This window comes from Physeter macrocephalus, chromosome 4 (genome assembly GCF_002837175.3).
Source record: "Physeter macrocephalus isolate SW-GA chromosome 4, ASM283717v5, whole genome shotgun sequence".
NCBI lineage: Eukaryota > Metazoa > Chordata > Mammalia > Artiodactyla > Physeteridae > Physeter > Physeter macrocephalus.
The window spans coordinates 75,593,457-75,616,559 of NC_041217.1; the positions used below are offsets into that span (position 1 = coordinate 75,593,457).

Here is a 23,103-nt window from a genome sequence, read left to right on the forward strand (position 1 = left end):
AAAGACAAATACCATATGATATCACTTATATGTGGAATCTAAAATGTGACACAAATGAACTTATCTATGAAATAGAAACAGACTCACAGACATAGAGAACAGACTTGTGGTTGCCAAGGGGGGGAGGGGGGATGGGGGAGGGATGGACTGGGAAGTTGGGATTAGTAGATGCAAACTATTACATATAGAATGGATAAACAACCAGGTGCACAAGGAACTATGTTCTGTATCCTGTGATAAACCATAATGGAAAAGAATATAAAAAAGAATGTATATATTTGTATAACTGAATCACTTTGCTGTACAGCAGAAATTAACACAACATTGAAAATCAACTATACTTCAATTAAAAAAAAACTTAAAAAATAAATGTAAGAATGTTCAGATAATCTCTGAATTACAGAGATACCCAACAAAGGGTCCCAATAATGAAGGAGGGGGGTTATTTTGCAACTGATTTAGCAGAGTCAATTACGACATTTCTATGTGAACTTGGGACTTAAAATCATGCCTTTGAAATGCTACTTTTTAAGACAAGGTAAGCTTCATTTGAATCTACCCACCTGAAACAATGTATTTAGCATCACGATGCTTTAAGTGTTCCATAGTGTTATATATTCTACAATCATTTTTTCTTACTTTAAAATATACTGTTTTGGGGAATTCCCTGGCAGTCTGGTGGGTGGGACTCTGTGCCTCCATTGCAGGGGGCCCTGGTTCCATCCCTGGTCAGGGAACTAAGATCTTTTTTTTTTTTTTTTTGCGGTACGCAGGCCTCTCTCACTGTTGTGGCCTCTCCCGTTGCGGAGCACAGGCTCCGGACAAACAGGCTCAGCGGCCATGGCTCACGGGCCCAGCCGCTCTGTGGCATGTGGGATCTTCCTGGACCAGGGCACGAACCCGTGTCCCCTGCATCGGCAGGCGGACTCTCAACCACTGCGCCACCAGGAAAGCCCGGAACTAAGATCTTGAAAGCCGCGCGGCACGGCCAAAAAAAAAAATTATAAAGTAAAATATCTGTTTTTGACTAGATAAATGTTTGCACATGGTATAATATAAAAAAAGGGTATCTTGTAAAAAAAAGTAAGTTTCCTTCTCACCTCAGTCCTCTTGCACCCCAGTTTCTCTCTAGAGGCAAACACTATTACTCATCTCTTATGAATATCCTTTCAGAGATACTATCTATGTGTATATACATATATTTACAAATTTACATATTCATATTATAAGATACATGCATATATCTTATATATACATGTATATATAAGTATATATGTATACATATATACATACATACGCATGTATATCATATATACATACATATGCATAAGATACATGCGTATGTATGTATATATTTAATATATATTTAATATACAGTCTATAAACTGCATTTTATATACATAAAATTGTTGTGTGGACATACTGTGCATTTTAAATTTTGGTAGGTATCTCCAAGGTGTTCCACAGCTGTCATTCTACCAGCAATTCAGGAAAGTGCCTATTTTTCCACATCCTGTCAGTACTGTGTATTATCAAGGCTTTTGGTCCTTTTAAACTAAGTTGATCACTTGCTCCTCCTCAATACTTTCTTTACTTGGTTTCCAGGACATCACATTCTTTTGGTTTTCTTCTTACTTCATTAGTTGACATTCTTCAGTGTCTCTTGATGGCCTCATCTCATCTCCCTGATCTCTTTATTTCTTTTCCTTTTTTTTTTTTTTTTTGGCTGCGTGGGGTCTTAGTTGCGGCACACGGGATCTTTCGTTGTGGCACGCTGGCCCTTTGTTGTGGTGTGCAGACTTCTCTCTAGTTGCGGTGCACGGGATTCTCTCTAGTTGTAGCATGCGGGTTTTCTCTCCCTAGTTGTGGTGCGAGGGCTCCAGAGCGTGGGATCTGTAGTCTGCGGAGCATGAGCTCAGTAGTTGTGGCACGTGGGCTTAGTTGCCGCACGGCGTGTGGGATCTTAGTTTCCTGACCAGGGATCAAGCCCACGTCCACTGCATTGGAAGGCAGATTCTTTACCACTGGACCACCAGGGAAGTCCCTCCCTGAACCTCTTAATGGTAGAGTGTCCAGAATCCATTCACCGGTCCTCCTTTCTTCTTGATCTACACTTACTCCCTATATCTGTGTAATGTAGTAGCTACTAGCCACATATGGCTATTTAAATTTAAATTAATTAAAATAAAATTAAAAATTCAGTTCCTCAGTGGAACTAGCCATATTTCAAGTGCTCAATAGTCACATGTAGATAGTAGCTACCTTATTAGATAGCATGGATATAGTACATTTCCATCATTGTAGAAAGTTCTATTGAACTGCACTTCCCTAGATGATCTCACCCAGTTTTGTGGTTTTTAAATACATTTATCTGCTGATGACTCCCAAATCTCTATCTCCAGCCCAGACTGCTCTCCTAAATGCTAGACTTAAGCATCTGTCTATTCGACATTTCTACTTGGCTGTTTAGTTTATTTCTGAATTCGGCATGTCCAAATCCCTAATCCTCTCCCCCAAGCTTGTTCCACATATAGCTCTCCCCATCTTAGTGGACGGCCAACCTATCTTTTCACTTGCTTAGGACAAAACTTTGGAGCCATCCTAACTTCTCCTTTATGGCTGCAGATATAGTGAGAGGAAGAGAGGGAGAATCTTGAATCTTATAGGCCATGGGGGGATCACCGAAGGGTTTTAACAGGTTACCATGATCAAACTTGCTTTTCTGAAGGATAATTTTGGCAGCTATGTGAGAATGAATTGGGGGTTGCTGGTGGGAAAACCTGGAGAACAAAAGTCTACTGTAAGACTTTTAAGCTATGATAAAAGTTGGAACTAAAGAAATACCAGAAGTGGAGGGGAAGGACTGGATATAGAAGACACAAAAAATGTAGACTCTTTATTCAGTAGTTGGTCAATGATTAAATGTGAAGGATGAGAATAAAGGAAGAATCTGTGATAACTTTAAGTATTCTGGTTTTGGTGACTAGGTATAGTGGTTTAAGTTTGAGAACAAAGAAAGCAAGACTGACTGACTTAAAGGAAGACAAAAACATGCTGGGGTGTTTTTTTTTTGTTTTTTGTTTTTGTTTTGTTTTGTTTTGCGGTACGCGGGCCTCTCACTGTTGTGGCCTCTCCTGTTGCAGAGCACAGGCTCTGGACGCGCAGGCTCAGCAGCCATGGCTCACGGCCGCTCCCCAGCATGTGGGATCTTCCCGGACCGGGACACGAACCCGTGTCCCCTGCATCGGCAGGCGGACTCCCAACCACTGCGGGACACGAACCCGTGCCCCCTGCATCGGCAGGCGGACTCCCAACCACTGCTCCACCAGGGAAGCCCAAGATGCTGTTTTTGAGATTCTTGTGGAACATCCCAATGGAGATGTCCACCAGGCATCTGGACATTGAGACCTGATGATGTCCCTGAATACAGGTGGCAGCTGAAGCCGTGGGAATAGATGAGTTCTACCTAGTGGGATCATGTAGAATGAGAAGAGAACCAAAAGACAGAGTTTGGGAGGATTCTTTAACATCTACAAGATAAGCAAGAAGAGTAGCTAGCAAAGGCAATTGAGAAGGAAACTGTCAGATAGGTAGGAGGAGAACCAGAGGGAGAGGCCAAGGGACAAGTGAGTTTGAAGAACAGAATGGTTAAGTGTTAAATGCAGTAGTGAGGTAAATACGTGAGGACTGAAAGAGACCACTGTGCACATTCCTGCAATGTGATTTTCCAAGAAGAGTTTCAGTGTGTTATAGTGGAGCAAGAAGCCAGGGTACATGGATTGAAGAGGTGAGAAGTGAAGATAGCGACTTTATCCAAGAAGCTTGACTGAAGAGAAGACAGGTTAGAGGAGAACCCAGGCTCAAGGGCTTTAAATACATTACTTAACAGGAGAAACTTGAGTATGCGTGTAGTCTGTGGAAAAGTAATTAGAGGAAGACAAGCTGAAAATACAGAAGAAGGAAGGAGGGAGAGGGAGAAGAAGGGGGCGAGAAAGAGAGAGAGGAGAGAAAGTGCAAATAATTACAAATAATTACAGAAAGTGCAAGTAATTACAGAGAAAGGCTTCCTTCAGTGATGGTAGGAGTCTAAAACAAGTGTTGGCAGAGAGGTTAGTTCTGAATTGGAAAAGAGGATGTATTTCCTTTAGAATGAAGGAAGGAGATTAAGGTAGATATATGTAACTAAGTTTATAAACATGGGGGCTAGACACTGAGGGAGCTAATGTCTGACAGACTCAATTTTTTCCACTGTGAAGTAGGAAACACTGGTGTGGGTCAGGTGACTTAGACATTATGGAAAACATTCTAAGCTGATGTAGTGAATGAGACAAAGAGAGAGAACTACTAAGTTTGACTGAGTATCCCTGAAGGCCCAAGTGAAGGGAGAAACAATGAATTTGTAGTGGCCCTAATCTATAATTTGTATGATTTCCTCTAGTAGCACAGAAAGGAGATATGAGCCTTAAGCCTAAATTATTAATCCAATATTAATCTGGTGCTTTAGGTGCAGGGAAAGAGGTTCTTCATAAACTTATAGGAAAGCATTACCACTGTTCACGAATGACTAAAATTTTCTATACTATCAAGGTTTCTTCCTTCAAGTATTTGCCTCCCGTTACTGGCCAGCTTTTTCTTGCTGAAAAAGGTCATTTGCTTAGGACGAGTTGTATAATTGTGATAGCAATATTTTTCTACCAAGTATGATAAACTCTCAATTATTTGGGGACTGAATATTCAGGCAAAATACAGGTTCTTGTCTTTTTCTACATCTGATATGTGTTGTTTCAACTCTTACTAATATTTCTACAGAAGGGGAAGGGGAATATGAACATCTAAAATTCAAGTTCAGTTCTTGTCAGGATCTTTAGGGGTGTATTTCATAAGAAAGAGATCAAATAAACTACAATTGGTTGTAATTTTAAAAACTGATATGAGTCCCTGTAACTTTTACCATAGTATTACCGTCAAGAATATACACTAAATTTCTAAGGATATATATATTTAAATCTTCCCACTATATTGGTTCTAGAGGTACCAATGATCTGAGATAATAATGGCTTCTGAAGTGCAGTCCCAACTGGTTTAATATTCATTAAAGGATGAGTTCTTTGGAAAAAAAAATTCCAGTGTTATAAGAATGTGCCATCAAGGAGACAGAGGACACTCTACCAATAGTTTGGTCTGTGTTGTAACTATCTAGGGTCAGCCTAGGTGGAAAACAGGAGAAAACAAAAAGGCTGTTACAGTATTCAGAAACAATAAAATCCTCAAAACTGAAATGAGTTTTTTTGCCAGAAAATGAGTATTTTTTACAGTAACATTCCATAAGCAGTGCTCTTGATGTTGAGGGACAAATCTAGCTTGAGACCCATTATGCAGCTTTTCTTGAGTAAATACTCATGAATTACACAGAATACTCCATTAAGAAGAAGGGAAGCAGGTTTCTCCCTAACAGGGGTACAGTGACTGATGAGAAGAATTAGACAGTAACACTCTTGTTTTGAGCTCTTGATCTGGTAAGTCAATTTAAAAAGCAGCTGAGGGACTTCCCTGCTGGTCCAGTGGTAAAGAATCCGCCTTCCAATGCAGGGGACACGGGTTTGACCCCTGGTCAGGGAAATAAGACCCCACATGCCGCAGGGCAACTAAGCCCATGAGCCACAACTACTAGCTTGCGCGCCTCAACAAGAGAGCCCACGTGCCGCAACTAAGACCCAATGCAGCCAAAAATAAATAAAATAAATAATAAATAAATCTTAAAAAAAAAAAGAAAAGCAGCTGAGTGGCGTAATAAGGATCACCCTGGAAAATGATGCCGCTTTTCCATAGCTGCCCTCTGCCTATCGTACATATGTTTCTTATGGAAAAGAAAGGCAAGAACTGGGAAGGAATAAATTCAAGCAGTTTTCTAACATAGCCAGAGAACACTATCCTTTAGTCTGATAATTTCAGGGTGCCAGAGTATTTTCGTATTGATGGAGAGGGAAGAAGATGCCACGGGTGGTAACTGTGGGTATAGGTTATATCAATATAAGGACAAAACTTACATTGTAGGGATAGGCTCTTAGAGCTTGACTCAGTTGTGTACCTAACAAAGATGACTATGTCACATTTGGTTATGAAAACATTAATAAATGTTTTCTTGAGCCTCCTACTACTTAGTCAGGCTGGCTTAAGGAGGAACATTGGTGAAAAAAAAATTTAAAAAAAACATCCCTGACATTTTTCCTTTTAATTCCTTCCCCTGGTGAATTTTAAAAGTAGATGCTTTGATGAGGCCAACAATAAAACATACAGCAAATCATTTTTATATGATAATTGAAGCTAAGTGGAATACACAAGTTCAATTCTTTGTACACATCTTCCTGTGCTCTGCAATTCACCATAGCAACCAAAAGCATTAATTAATGCAGATAGCAAACATTAGAAAACAGCAGTCTGTTCATGCTGTGTATATATATATATATATATATATATATATATATATATACACACACACACATATACAAGGACACCTTGAGAACCCAACCAATTTATATCCTATTGTATTAGAAAAATAAAAAAATTTTCACACATAGTGTTTCTGGAAATCATTACTTTAATCGTTAATCATTCAGTTAAGCAGAAAAACAAACTTTTAAGAGGCAGTATTTTATCTACTTTGTGGACTGTTATACTTCTGGCTAAAATTCAAATTTTTGAATCTAGTACTTACAGGTAGTAAAGATCATATGAGCATTGACTGTAGGAAAAAAGGCCAATGAGAAAGGACTGCTGCTTTCATAGAAACAAAAACAAGATTCTACTAAATTTGTATAAATGTGAAAGAGTACTTCCTTTTTGAATTGACTAATTCTGGAATGCATGACCAGATAGCTCCCTTTTCTCACCAAATATTTAAGTTGCGTGTTTTTATCAGGGGTAAGAAACAATTCTGGAGCGAGAAAAAAAAAATCTAGCCTGATAAATAGGATATGTGGGAGTCCCATCTGCCGAGAAAGAGCAAACCCAATTTGTGGATATAGCTATACTGCCAAACAGGTTAACCACTAACTTAAAGCTAAGGGCTAAAACATTCCTACAACTGTCCCTGGTTTTGCAAAGTTGTGTAGTTGCCAGATCTCCTTTGATATCTTCTAATATGACAATAACAACAAAACCAAGAAGTTCTATCATGATGAGACTTAAGTTAACCATAAAGATGACTAAAATCAATGACTCTTTTAAATGTGATAACCCAGTGTGAAGACGGTGCCTAGAGCTGAGGGTGGGTCTAAGTGAATACAGAGCCAAAATACTGTACAGGCAAACTGCAAAAGTCGAAAGTGTCTGGTAACATCAACCAAATTTACTCTCTAGTTTATATTTCCCAACTGTAAATGTTGTCATATCAACTACTACAGATGCCTACATAAGAAATATGATAATATCTATTGAACATCTATATGTAAAGCACTGTTAAATATTGTGAAAAACTAAAATATTAATAAAACATAGTTCTTACTTCAAGATTACAATACTTAATACAATACCTAGTGGGAAGGATAGATATGTATACAACTAACCACTGTCTCAGTATCCAGAGGTAACCATTATTAACAATTTCTTATTTATTATTTCAGAAATATTTACTGTATACATAAACATACATACTTGCACATATATATTATATATATATGTATAGTCAAGCACAGACATTTATATACACATATGTACACAATCACGTTTATGCTTATATAAAGCTTTTTGTTTTTTACACAAAAGGGATATTATAGCATCTTAATTTTCTATCTAATATATCTTAGAAAGCTTTAATATTATCCCATGAAGATTTATGCCATTTCTTAAGAAGAATGCACAGTAATGTATTGTAATCTAGGTAACCAGTTCTCTATTGATAAATATTTAGCTTCTTTCTGTTATTTTACCATTACAAATAATGTTTTGGTAAATATCCTTGTGTATATGTCTTTGTGTACTTGTGCCAGTATATCTACATGGAAAACTAAGAAGTGAATTGTTTAGTAGGTCTTTTCAAGTCCTCTGTGGTCTTCTTCCTGTTAAACAGGGCCAGGAGGTGGCATAGGTATCCTCTGTGCCCCCTACTATGGTTTCATAACCATTTCTCTGCCTTCTTCAAAATTTCCACTATCTTAGAAGCTTATGATATAGTTGCACTGTTTTCTCCTGACCTCCTTTCCTGGTCACTTTCTTATTCCCTGAAGACTTCAGCTCTGGTTTACTGTCCTCCTTTTCATTCCTGCTCCTTTCAAGATTTTCAGTGACTTTATTTTTTTTATTTTTAATTTTTTTTGTGGTATGCGGGCCTTCCTCTGTTGTGGCCTCTCCCGTTGCGGAGCACAGGCTCCAGACGCGCAGGCTCAGCGGCCATGGCTCACGGGCCCAGCCGCTCCGCGGCATGTGGGATCCTCCCATACCGGGGCGCGAACCCGGTTCCCCTGCATCGGCAGGTGGACGCCCAACCACTGCTCCACCAGGGAAGCCCTTTCAGTGACTTTAACACCAATGTGGATTACTCATTTCACATCCTGGTCTCCTCACCCACACTGATTCGTTCTTTTTTCCCTCACAGCCACCAACATCCATGATTATAACATAAACTTTTGCATTACAAGTACCCACAATATGAAATCTTGAATTGAAGACCTCTTTCTCTAATAACCACTCCCTCAACTTTTAATTCACTTATGCTAATGCCTCTACTGTAATATTTCTTTGACCTCATCAATACCTCCAATTCATTCAACAATATTTATTTCACTATCCAATACCCTCCTTCTTTTTCTGTTTCCTAAAATCCTGGTTGGACCCAGCTATCAGCCTTCTCCTCATTTAATCTAGTGCAGCTAAAAGTTGCTAGAGAAAACCACACAACTAGGTTCATGGGCTGTATTTTAAATTAATGACCACAGAACTCCAGTGGGCACTCAGTCGTGCCTAGAAGTCCTACTACATTTCCGTAGTAAATGTGATTACAAGCCTACAAGATAACAATTTCACAATGTTTTCTCTTTTTATCCTGTACTTTAGCTGATAACTTGACGTCATTTTACTGAGAAAATAGAAGTAATCAAACAAGATGGCCCCCATGTTCTCAACATCAAAGCTGTTACAGTGGGGACCTCCCTGGTGGCACAGTGGTTAAGCATCTGCCTACCAATGCAGGGGACATGGGTTCGAACCCTGGTCCAGGAAGATCCCACATGCTGTGGAGCAACTAAGCCTGTGCTCCACAACTACCGAGCCTGTGCTCTAGAGCCCATGAGCTACAACTACTGAGCCCATATGCCACAACTACTGAAGCCCGTGCGCCTAGAGCCTGTGCTCTGCAACAACAGAAGCCACCGCAATTGAGAAGCCTGTGCACTGCAACAAAGAGTAGCCCCTGCTCGCCACAACTAGAGAAAGCCCAAACGCAGTAGTGAAGACCCAATGCAGCCAAAAATAAATAAATAAATTAAAAAAAAAAAAGCTGTTACAGTGAAAGAAGTACCTCTGCTCCTATCAAAATCTTCTCTGCTTGTGTTCTAGGTCTCCTAAAGACTTCACTTCTGCAACTCTTGCCCTTTCTCTTCTGCATTACCTATTTCTCCTTCTTTAGGATAATTCTCATCAGGTTATAAGTATGCTCTAGAATCTCTCATTCCCCTGAGCCTACAATCTCTTCTAGCTACCATCCCATTCTCTGACCCCTTCAAGCAAAACTTCTTAAAAAGTGTTACATACTGTTTGTTATCTCCATTTTGTCATATCTCTTGTAACCCTCTCTAATTTGGCTTCCAAACTCATTGAACCTGGGGAATAGTCTGATGGATTTTTCACTGTCCTCACCTTTTTTATGTCTCAGAAGACTGGTCTCAGGTAACCTCTCACTGTTTGATATTTATGACACCAAGTTTTTCTGGTTTTCCTCCTATCTTTCTGTCTCTTCTTCAGTCTCCATTGCTGACTCCAATCCTCTATTCAGTGCTTAGTCCTGCGTCCTCTTCTTTTCCCCTAAGTGATCTAGTCTAGTCCCATGGCTTTAAATCACCAAAATCTTGTTGACTCCCAATTTAGCATCGAACATTTCCATTTGATTATCTACCAGGCATCTGCAATTTAACAACAAAACTCTTGATTTCCCCCCAAAACCTGAGAGTTATTCTTGGTTTCTCCCTTACCCTTGTCCCATTACTCTACTTCATTAAATAAGTCTATTGATTCTACCTTCTCTCCTAGGTTCCTTAACCAAAGCACTTTCATTTCTTACCTGGACTATTGCAGCCACCTCCTAAGTAGTCTTTCTGCTTCTAACTTTGTCTTCAATAATCCATTCTCCCCACAAGGTGATCTCTTAATACATAATTCAGTTTATGTCACTTGAATGCTTAAAGCTCTTCAGTGGGTTCCTATGACATTTAAAAATTTAAAAAACCTCTTTACCAGAGCCTATAAGACCCTATGTGATCCAGCCCTACTTATCTTCTCAACTTCTTATTTCCTTACTTGTTATGCTCCAACCACACTGGACTTCTTTCTGTTCCACGAACTTGCCAAGTTCTCTTTCTTCAAGGACTTTGTTCTGGTGTACCCTCTATTTGTGATGCTTTTCCTCCTAATCATTATGAGATTGGTTCTTTCTTGTAATTCAAAGCTCATCTTAAATATCACTTCTTCAGAGAGGTTCTCTCCATCTAAAGTAGCCCTCCCCACCTCTACAAAGTTACTTTGTAGCTTATTACCCTATTTATTTCCTCAATAGCACTTATCTCATTCAAATTATATTCTTTATTTGTTTACTAGTTTACTGTCTGTCTCCTTCATATAAGTTCCTTGAGGGCAGGTACCTTGTCTTTCCTGTCACTTCTATTTCCCCAGCAGTTCTTGACATATTGAAGGCATTCAAATATTTGTTATATAAAAGGATGAAGTAAATAAATTATTAACTATATATATATTTAGGTAATAGTGACAAATGCCAACAGATGCTGACAATTGATAAATGTGCGTTTTGTTGGAAGAGCCTCATTTTGAACTTTGTTTGGAAATGAATTCCCCAAATTAGAAAGGTTTGCTGTCATGAACTAATCATCTACAATATTCTTCTGGTGGTCTATTATGTCCCTTTAGCAATAAGTGGCTAATAAGTGGCTACTTTTGTCATGTTAATTAGAAGGCCATTTAATAGAGTTATACTGTTTTTCAAAAAGCCTCTCAGATAGGTGAATAGCTTTGGGCTGGTTTGCATTCTTACCACTTAGCTGACATTTCTAAATTTTGATGCCAAATGAGTATACTCTCTGAATTTAACCCCAGGTGTTCTGCTTCTTAACCTTGGATTTTTAAAAAGATTTCTTTCTTTTTTTTTTTTTCCTTCTGTTATCAAATTACAGAGGTTTTTTTTTTTAAGGAAAAAAGTGAAAAAATATATTTTATCATACAAGAGTTATTTATGTACCTCAAAATATTTTTCTCCTTTCAGAAATTCATTACATTTATAAAACACTATTCTTCCAAGGCCTTAGATTATGATTAGCTGAAATAATATAAGAATTATACCAACAGTAACAATTCTCACATCAATCTATCCAATAGGATTCAGCTACATATATTAGGCTCTTTATAATATGTGGTCCCAATAAAAAATACACAAGAATATAATTTATAACTAGGTAGAATCTGTGTATATTTAAAATTTCAGGTTGGCCTATGTAAGTTGTTTTGGACAACTTTTGTTTTTATTAAAACTAACAAACCACTGGATTAAAATAACAATTAATTGCTTCCTTCAGTTAATACCCAAAAAGAAAGCCATCCTTTTCTCCTGTGTGACAAAAGGCCTTTGTCAATTAGGTCTCAGTTTATATACTGGCCACATTTGGCAAAGTCCAGTCCTCACCAAAAATAGTAACAACCTGCTCTGGATGGCAATCAAGCAGTAAATCTATTTTCGGCCTTAATGCTTGAAAATCCAAATGCTAGATGCCATGGAACTGAACCTTAAATGGCATAAGTAAACTGGTCTGATACTAAAGGACAGGACACAGTATTTGGGGCTCTCCAAAACATTTGTTTCTTTATTCCAAAAGAAATAATGTTTCAGGCTTAGTAGGGGAATTTAAATCTAACTTTGGCACATGTAAAACCAAAAGAATCTTAGAACTGAAACAACTGGGGAAGGAAGATTAGAATGATATAACCTTTGTTGTAGTCTCTTACATTACCCTAAATTTCCTATTTTCTTAGTGTCTCTGGTTTTTATTATTAATATCTTTGTTATCTTACCTGTCTCTGAGTGTGCTGGGGCCTAGATAAGGATACAGGTTTTCCTTGAGCTTTCCTTTGATGAGATGGTCCAGGGTCTCATGTAAGAAAGGCTGATGCTGAGTATATACATTTTCTACTCCCTAAGACAGGGGGAAATGGTTCTTATGTCATTTTTTTTGCAACTTGCAATATAACAGTTAATGATACTCATATCAGAAAAGGACATGCACTCAATAGAGATTTCAAGGGACAAGAGTCAAGCAGGAATTTGAGGAGAATTTTATAGTTAATTATTTTCATCAATTAGAAATGTTCTAATCTTATGAAAAAACTCTGTAATTTAAGGTTAGCTATTATAAAGGAATTTTTAAAATGCAGTTGCTTAAATCCTTTACTATCTCTTCACTGACACCCTTCCTTTTGTGGAAATATTATATGATATGTAGAACAAATAAAAGAAAAGGACTATGTAGCAAAGGAGACTAGAAACACTCAGGAAAATGGAAAAATTTCAGGAAACATAAGAAAGGCTAGCAGATTAAAACTAATTTTTGACCATTTTAAGAAAATAGGTTAGTATTTTTTAAAGATCTACAATTGTTTGCTTCATCTTTAATTTCCGTCAAAGAAAAACAACCTAACAACTCTTAAACAAATGGAGTAAAATAGTTATGACTAACAGAACTGTCTGCCTTTTTACTCTTGGGTATTTCCTGGAAATATCTCATTATTCCCTTCTCAGCTATTTAGGCCAATGATGATGCTGTTCCAATACAGAAAGTATTTAAAGAAAAAGCTTTCAAGAGGATGTCTGCTTTAATTTCATTTAACTGACATAGTACTAGATCAGCAGCAATCCTGAAGTTACTTTGAAGATCATATTCATTCACTCTCAGCTTCAGGGACTTCAACTGTTTCTCATTTAGGAAAGCATAGAGATATCATACCTTCAATCCTTTGAGGAACTGTTTGGTAATAGCCACAGCATCTTTGGGGCTGAAGAGGTCACTTCCTCTGACCCGTTTACCACCATATTCAACAACTGTAGACACAAGCTTTTTTTAAAAAAAAAAAAAAAAAAATAGAGAAACAACCCCTTATTGCTTGTGGAACAGGAAGAAAATAACTTTATTAAGGAAATGAAAACATGAGAGGACAGAATTATACATTTCTATGAATAAAAACAGTATGACATCATTTGTCAGAGTTAAGGCTATAATACCAGAGCTTGGTACCTGTTTGGTGGGATTAATATATAAATCTGGTTACCTTTCGATACTTCTCAGAAACACCTTTATTCCTAAGGTCCATCATTAATCCTGGTAGGCTATTGCTGCTGTGTCGCTCATAATGCAGAGCATAAAGCATCACCAGGCGTGCAGCATCAAACTCTGTCACTTTGGGGCTCTGCAGGAGCCTCTTTACATTCTGAAAAAAGAGAGAACTAACATTTATCCTCCCTTCACTTGGGTGATGTATAATATCTTAGTTCTAATAATTATTGAATGGTAGTGATACATCTGACTAAAATACATATGACTAAGATAACTACTATGGCAATGTACAAGTCACAGGCTTAGCAACTGCTTCAACTACAGAAAATTAAATGCCTTTTGCCTAAGATAAGAATTAAATAAGGACATAAATTCTCATTGTAATTGCTTTAAGACAAATATGAATTTAATATGGTTATTTCCCCTTTTCTGTCCTTTGATTGAGATGGTCCAGGGTCTCATGTAGGAAAGGTTGCAATTTCCTCACTGCAATAAGGAACACATACTATTTCCACCACTATTTCTACCACTTCAATCAATACAGCACAGAAGAGAACTGACCAGTTGACTTGTAAAACTCTACTGCCTTTTTTAGTGTCAGTGACCGACCAGTGAAATGGAGACAATTTGGTAGAATTTTACATAGGAGGACTGGGCTTAACCTCCAAGAAGCATCATATATAACAATGTGTCTCAACATGGCTTACAGAGATATGAATATGTAACAGCATATAATATCTAAACTGAATACGTAAGATCTTAAGAGGGCAGGTACTGACAGCAAAGGAAGCTAGACAAAATCATGTTTAGGTTGTATCAGTCCTCACATTGAGGGACTTCCCTATATTATAGATTTATATTTATTATGCAGCAGAACACATTAATTAGAGCCAACAAATACTTTTTGATCGCTCTCTAAGCAAAAGGCACTATGCCAGGCACTGGAGGGGATACAGAGATGAATTGGAGACAGTTTCTGTCCTCAATGAGTTCACAGACAACGGGGCAAAGGGGTATAAAACAAGTATGTTCCATTCTGCTATAAAGTATGTTTCTTAATGCACTTAGCTCTATGAGATTGGTAACTATGGGAATAACACAGAAGGCATATTGGTTTACATGTAAATTTTTCAGCAAGTTAATATTTAGAAAAGATCAGGCAGAAGTTTCCTCTTTAAAGAGGAAGCTTTACCAATATGTTAAGGAAAAAAGATGAAAATCCTACAGAAGTGTTTTTTTTAGAAGTAACTGGTTTTGTAGCTTTAAGAACTGCTGTGCTTTCCACAATGTTAAGCTATGTGGGGAAAGGGCAAGTGCAAATGAAAAGGATGCAAAGATATTTCTGTGTTAAAAAGCAAAACAAAACAACAACCCCAAACTGACTGATATCCCCATATTGTATTTTTAATTTTGATGACACAAGTCTCTATGAGAAGCAAATATTTTTGAGACCTTATATGTCGAAGAATAAAACATGAGCCCCAGGAGTAACCAAAAAGGAAGGTCTGAGTGCATTTCTAGGTGCAAATGCCAGCGAAATTTAACTGTGCTAGCATTTTAATTAGGATTATTATTTTATCAGGGCTCTGATTACAAAGTTATATAGATTTTTCTTTCTCTTTTTTAGTTATATAAATCTTAAGTGATCTGCTTATAACCCTATTTTCCCATAACCTTTGTTTATTTTTAGTGCATGATTTTGCAGAATGTGAGGCTTTTTTAGGAACACATATGTGGTATTATAACAGAAACATATGCATACAAAAACCAAAAACTGAAAATCAGTGCAATGGGGGACAGGGGACACAAAGTGAAGAGAAGTTCATCTGGTTACTGAGGGATCAATTATAAAAGGTCTTAAAAACTAAATTTTGGAATTAGTTTGAGAGACTGAAAGAGATGCTATTAATAGGAATATGGAAATCAGAGAAAGAAATGAGTTGGGCTGAAAGACTAGTAAGAGCCTTGGAGGGCACTGGATTCTGAGGACATAACAACTAACATCTGTATAGTACTCTGCAACTTACAAGATACATTTATATACATTGTCTTTTTAGTACTTCACAACAACCAGGTCTAATGACTAAGAACTCTTTTTTTCACACTAAAGAGGGACTATGATGAAATGGGGAACCTCCCAGGTAGCTTTCAAGTAGAAAGTTCTCTGGGTAGGATTCTTATTGTTGCTTTTTAGGTGAACATTTCACTACCATCGTCCTTACAGGATCAAAAAGCAATAAATTTCTCTTCTACAGATTTAAACCCTGCAGTCATAAAATTTTCCTTACCTCTTTTTCCTTTTGTGGTAATGTTTCCACACAGCAGTGACTAAATACAGACTATTTAGAATATTTGTTTAAATGTTTCACTAATTTCTATTATAATATGGAGAAAGTTCAGGATACAAATTAATTATCAAGTAAAAATGTACAATTTCATATGTATCTCAGTCAACCTGGCATAAGTTTAAAACATCCATCTGGGATCTCTGTTGTCGCTTTTCTTATAGGCACAATGTTTCATTTTCGGCCCTTGCAGTCACTCTCTTTTTACTTTAAATCTACTCAACTTCTGACTGACCTGTCCCTGTACTTCTAAGCAAATCTGAGATACTCAAGTAACTGTAAACCCACAAAAACTGGTATGCGGACAGTCAAAGGCTATTTGCAGTAATCAGTTTATACCCTTCCTATTTGCTCCTTTCTAATTACCTTTCCTTGAATCTTGACTCTTGGCTCTGTTTCCCATTTAAAAAATCCGCTTCTAATCCTTGAGATTTGGTACTGGTATTTAGAGTCCGCGGCTTGACTCTTAGCTCTCCCTCAATGGGAGGCCTTCTGATCCGATAGCCCAGATCTGGTCCAAAACTACGCTGAGTAGAGTACTTTGCTTACTTTTGAGCCCTTAGGACCCAACCCATGGCTCAGGTCAGTGTTCCAGTTAGACTTATCTATTCCCTCATGAAAAGAAACCTGTAGATACAAGCTGAATTCTTTCTTCTTTTTCAGCTATATAAGTCCTTGAAGAAGCAGGGCCTTTTTGTCTGCCTGGATCCCATGTTATCCTTTGACTTAATTTTGAACTATTTCCCTCATGGCTACTTGACTCATCAATTTGACTGACAGTGACATACATTATATTGAGATTCCAGGGTACTAACCAGAGAAGAGGAGAAAAAGAATCCGAGAGACTTTAATTACATAGGAGGTATGTGTTACACAGTGGTATTTATATGTCGGAAATATGACTGAATTAAATAATGAACTTTTTGATATCTCTTTTCTTATTAAATTTCCCGTAAACCTTGAGATAATCAAGGGAGAAAAGTATACTGTTACATAGTAACAATGGCTGAATAAAGAGTGAAACAGAAAACTATTGTCCACTTAAGAAGATGGGATTCAAAAATCTTCCACTGAATTCTAACATTAGTGTAGGCCCAATGAAGGAATAGGAAAAGAAATGCAAAAACACTATCTTTGAAGGTCAAGTTTCAAAAAGGAGCTAATGTTCATTCAAAAGACATTGATTAAAAAACAATTCTTCTCTTCTGATATTTAGAGATTCTTCCATTATTTTGGGCTACTTTTATACTTTTCTGTTTTCTTCTACCAATACTATGATATAGCAGTACAAGAAAAAACTTTTGTAATGACATACCTATACTTTAAACCATTGTACAAATTACAGTTGAAGTATGCAATTAAAGATAGTCCTCATTTTTTTTTTGCTTTAATTTAACCTAAAGAACAGGATCTGTACCTTGTTATCAACTATCACAGTAATTTAGTAAAACACTCAATGAATAGCATTGTAAGCCAATAGATTAGAACAGCAAGATGAAATTGGTGGAAGTCTTTAACATGCTGATATGATTAAATAATGAGTCTAATCTAACAGTTTGAGAGAACAGTGTTATGGGACTATAAAGAGCTTATCTAGAAAAAATGATAGAAAGTAGGCAGGACCCAATTCCACTAACTGGTAAATACATGAGTCAGTATTCTTTTACTTAATAACTAGTCAAATTTAGCTTTGGTGTAGGTCTTCTGCTGGTCAACACTGTTTCTGAAATACTAGTCAAATGATAGTTTAGAGAGAAAAGGATCATTTTTACTCTTAGTTGGTAAAAGTAAAATTGTCAGCTCAATGTGTCCAAAACAATTTTCTTACAATTTTAACGAGAAGCAAAAAAACATTTCTAAAATCAGGGAGAGTTCCAAGATCATGAGTGAATTAAAAAACATGTCCTTGATGCCATAAAGAAAAGAGAATGTACCATCAAACAATAATACTGAAAATAGTGACAGTTAATATTCATTGAATGTTATAAGTACCAGGTACCGTATTAAGTGCTTTACATGTATTAGCTCATTACACCCTCACAAAAATCTTTGAAGTAAGTACTGATATTTCCCCCCATTTTACAGACAAAGAGACTAAGACTTGGAGTGGTTAAGAATCATTTTCAAACCCAAGCCATCAAAGATTCAAGCTCTTAGCCACTATTCTATACTGCTTCAAACAGAACTCTTTATCTTCATTTCTCTAATGAATATTTATTGTCCTTACTACGTGTTATTAATGGGATGATTTGAGATCTTTTACCCAAGGCCAGGAAAGAAGGATATAAAAAGACTAGATCCTCCTTCCAAATGAAAAGCTGTAATATGACAAGAAAAGGGGGAGAAATTATTTACTTTCTGAAGATTTTTCTCTTTATGGTATGAAAAAGAATCTTCCTTACTAATCAAATGAGTCTTTTCCAAGGCTATGCATATGTCTCAATGATAGTACATTGCAGTTTGGTTCTAGTGAAATTCTTCTGAATCAAATTTTTTGTTACCCTGTAGGGTAACTGGTTAGAAGTGGCAGCAATTTATAGGTTAATTTTTAGCAATGCATGAGCTTTTTTTGCCTCACCATGATACAGTTACTATTCAATAAAGCAAACCTCATCTTTACTCAAAAGTCAATTCATTGCTTATTATCACCTAAGGTCAAGCCAAGGAATGCTGTAACCCATCTAGGGGTCAGGCCCCTGGCATCTACTCATTATTAAAAGTTCTCTTTATTGACTATTTAAATCATATTGTCAAAGAAATCCTTTATGATGGGGGAGTCCAAATCAACTGCTCACTGTAAAACCCTAATACCCTGGGCAAGAAAACCTTCAAAAGATAATTTTTAAAAATATAAAGTGGATCACAAATGGAATTCATATTTTAAAGTATCTGTTTTTCTTTTAAAATGAACAAAAAATAAGATTTCAGGCAAGGAATTACAGTAGCCTTTTCTAACTGCTTTCCATATGGTGAGATACAAATAAAGATACTAAAATTGGCTAGTGATTAAGTTTGGTTCTATTGTTTTAAAGGGAAAAATAAAATGATAAAAAAACATAAGGAAATTTAAATTTAGTTACAGGACACAATTCTGTTTTTATTTAATAAGAGAAAAAACTTCATTTTATTGAGAAAAATAAAAAGTTTTCATAGGAATACTTCTATTAGGCCCACAAACCAACTATAAACTGTTATTAATAGTGTTGTTTAAAATGAGTTGGCCAAGTTAAATAGATTGTGATGTATCTTTACAAAGGAATACTTTTTAGTGATTTAATAGAATGAGTGTTTAGGTTCTGGTCTGGAACAATCTCTGAGATACACAGTTAAGGGGAAAAGCAAAATGCAGAGCTATGTGTACAGTATGGTATCATCTGAATTTTAACAAGAGAGAGAAGGAAATATACACACTCATAGAGGCTTGCCACACACACAGAATAACTGTAAGGATACAAGTGAAACTAACACTCAGTTTTTACTATGTATCTCTTTCATCAAGTACTTATATTATCTATTTAAGAATTAGAATTTATGATAAACCATAATGGTTTATCATAACAATGATATAAAGAATATAAAACAATGTTGATATATGTATAACTGAATCACTTTGCTGTACAGCAGAAATTAATACAACAGTGTAAATCAACTATACTTCAATAAAAAAATAGATTAAAAAAATTAGCATTTAATACAGCTAAAAATATAAAGTCAGCCTAAAAGTTCTTTGTGAAGATTTAAGAACACAGAGATAAAATTAAGTGTTGACAGAAGTACTTTTCATAAATATAAAGCAAATAGCATCTTTATGATTTTCAAAATGATGGTGTTTTCAGAGGAACTCTTGATAAACATTTTTAAAAATTAAAAACCAACAACTATCAACATAAATCACAGTGAAGACTTTGGTATAACTAGAGCAACCACAGGTGGGTGAATTTCTTTCTTTTGATTGTACCATATCTTTAAAAAATTATGCTTAGAGGAAGGAAACTAACCTTTACAAAGTACCTACCATATGGGAAGCATTTTATATCTCATTAAATCCTGATAACAACCTAAAAGTTTGAAATCATTATCCCTGAGGCTTGGGCAAAATAAGTAATTTTCCCAGAGAAACTTTGATACATAGAGATAGGACATAAGCCAGGACAGTCTGGCTCCAAAGCCTGTGTTGTTTCCATTATACCATTATACCATAAAGCAGAATTGCAGCAGGGAAAGAAAGAGACTAAGTTTTAGAATATAGGGTCCTATTAATAAGGAAATGTGCTTCTTATAATAAGTGGCTTAGAAACAGCTATTTCCCAAAGGACTCTCATTCCCAAGTTACTTACTGTCAGTGATACCACATTTTGCCACGTCTCAGGAATTTTGGAATTATCTCTGATTTGTTCTGTCTTGTTATCCTTATATCTAATCTGCCACTAAATAGTTATTTTCTCCCTTTGAAATGTCTTTCATATTTGCCCTTCTGTACATTTTTACTACTATCACTATGAGTCTTCTAGCCTCTCTGACTTTAATTTTTTTCATCTCCAAAGCATCCTTACTAGATTAAATTTCCTAAAATACTGCTTTCATCATATCAACTTCTACGTTAGACTCTGCACTGGATCTCTTTGCCTATCTCAGCAAGTACAAATCCCCCTTACAAGTGTCTTCATAAACTAGTTCCTGTTTACCAATTCAATTTTATCTCCTATGTCTCTTGCACACCCACTCTCAACAGGTCATGCTGTTTATTATTTTCTGCATAGTTCTGCATCTTTTCTTTGCTGCAATCCTCCTCCAGATTCTATTCATTATTTATGGTCCATCTTAATATCACCTTCTCTAAGAAACTGTCCCTAATAACCTCAAATCTTATTACAGTCAGTACCACAATTTTGACTTAATTAAATATTAACTTGAAACACTGCCTAATTGTTATTCATGCTTTAGTTTTGTCTCTTCAACTTATACTGTAAATTTCATGAGGCTTGGATTAGATTATGTCACTTTTTTCTAAAATCCTCTGATAGCTCTCATCATTTTAAGATTAAAGCCCAACCTCCTTTCAATGGCCATAACCAGGCCTCAATCTGTCCTTCTGGCTTATCTAAGACCACTCTTCATCTTATATCCAGCACTAGCTACATTGAATTAGTCTCTGTTCCCTTAAAAAAAAATTTTTTTTTTTTTTCACATCTCCATGCCTGCATTCCCTCTGCTGAGAATTTCCTTCCTTTTCTCTGGTTGGTGCACTTCTACTTATTTACTTGTCCAGAACCAAACCTAATATCATCGTCTCTAAGCAGCTCTAAGAAGATTCATCCTTAGGGAAAACAGTTGTCCTTCCTCTGTATTTCCATATCCCTTTGTAATACCTCTAGTATAGCACTTATTGCATATATTATAATTCCTGGTTTAAATTTCTTTCTCTCCTACTAAAATGTGAACTTTTTGAGGAAAAGGATGGTATCTTATTCATTTTTGTACCACTAGATCCTCACAGCACCATGAACATGGAGCAGGCATTCACATGTTTATGGAATAAACAGCAGATGTTCAATAATAAAAACCTAGATAATGCATTTTAATATATTATATTTTTAAAATCTTCCTGACAATGCTGTGAGATAAATATCATTATACTTATTTAACAAATGAGGAAAATGGCTCAGAGATTAAGCCAACAGCTCCAGGTCACAGAGCCAGCAGTGGCAAATCAAACACTGAAATTCAGATCTTCTGATTTTAGTCTAGCGTTCTTTCTAGTTGACTAGGCTGCCCTCCTAAACACTCAATTAATTGCCTGAACCCTTTGAAATTGCACATTTTTATTCTACTGTCCCTCTTATCATACATCTATCTTAAATAATACTAATTTGTGTTCTTGTCTCAACTCCCTGTTACACTGTAAATTCCATGTTGGTTAAGAAGGATTACTTGCCTTTGTATCTCTTGCTCTGCCTGGCACAGTGCCTTACACATAGTAGGTGCTCATCAAATTGGATTGAATAGATACCTGGAGAGCACTAGAATGGTCATTTTGACAGGCCAGTTCTTGCTCAACCTCCGAAACCTCCAGCAGATTCCGCTCACTGACCAACCGAGACAGCTCTCCAACCACTGTCACGTGCTTTGATACAGTCCCAGACATCTTCTTGAATTGTGGGTAATTCTCAACAAAGGCCTGCCATGGGAAAAACATCAATTGGGGGTTCTGTTATTTCTTGATGAGGATAGGCATGTATGAAGAAGGAAAAAAAAAAAAAAAAAAGGCAGACTTTCATGAAAAAAAAAAAAAAAAATGCCCAGACTAAGGCATCTAATACTTTCACTCACATGGCATTTTGTTATGCTTAAGAAGAGAAGAACTAGTATATGTCAGTAGACTGAGTCTTTAAATTGTCCAAATATGACTGATGAATGGAAAGATAGGCATGTATGAAGAAGGAAAAAAAAAAAAAAAAAAAAAGGCAGACTTTCATGAAAAAAAAAAAAAAAATGCCCAGACTAAGGCATCTAATACTTTCACTCACATGGCATTTTGTTATGCTTAAGAAGAGAAGAACTAGTATATGTCAGTAGACTGAGTCTTTAAATTGTCCAAATATGACTGATGAATGGAAAGAAGTACATGGCTTATTATGAAGTTTTCACTATATTTTTTCCTAAAGAGAAGTATTACAGAAAATAATCTCAAACCAAACAAAAGGAATCAAGGCAGAAATCAGACCCAGAATATTCCAGAAATGCTGCTTACATGAATAGTTCCAAAGTCTTGCATGTTAATCATCCATGTACATATTCAATTTACCTTCATGTCTGCTATTGATTCTAGTTTTTGCTGTTCTTTTGGTTTCTTCTTCTGAAAGTCTTCCATGAGATTCTTTATGTTGCTACCAATCTCAGCAAAGTTCAGGTACATATTCTGTGAAAAAGGAAGTTGGAAACACAGTTCTATCAACAAGTCTGACTTTCAGACAATTTAAAAGAAGTAAAAAAGAACACTGAATACAGTGAGAACTGAAGGGCAAGAAAATTCATTATCATTACCAAATCTGGATTTTGGCCAGGACACTGGTGATGAATACCATTACCATTTTCACAAAGGGCTAAGGACAGGAGGGAAGTAAATAAATTGGGTTCTAATTTTAAAAGTACAGGGCTTCCCTGGTGGCGCAGTGGTTGAGAATCCGCCTGCCGACGCAGGGGACACGGGTTCG

General features: G+C 36.4%; 1 protein-coding gene across 5 annotated transcripts in view; it reads right to left on the reverse strand.

The window, feature by feature from the left end:
• VPS45 (vacuolar protein sorting 45 homolog) overlaps positions 1–23,103 on the reverse strand; it is a 69,095-nt gene that overhangs the window by 28,991 nt on the left and 17,001 nt on the right. For all 5 annotated transcript variants that reach the window (XM_055084353.1, XM_007109689.4, XM_055084352.1 and 2 more), the window contains exons 9-13: positions 22,695–22,808; positions 21,900–22,067; positions 13,540–13,698; positions 13,218–13,325; positions 12,289–12,410 (exon numbers count right to left, since the gene is read on the reverse strand). In XM_055084353.1, the coding sequence (XP_054940328.1) occupies positions 12,289–12,410; positions 13,218–13,325; positions 13,540–13,698; positions 21,900–22,067; positions 22,695–22,808 (671 nt within the window). The remainder of the gene's footprint in view (positions 1–12,288; positions 12,411–13,217; positions 13,326–13,539; positions 13,699–21,899; positions 22,068–22,694; positions 22,809–23,103) is intronic.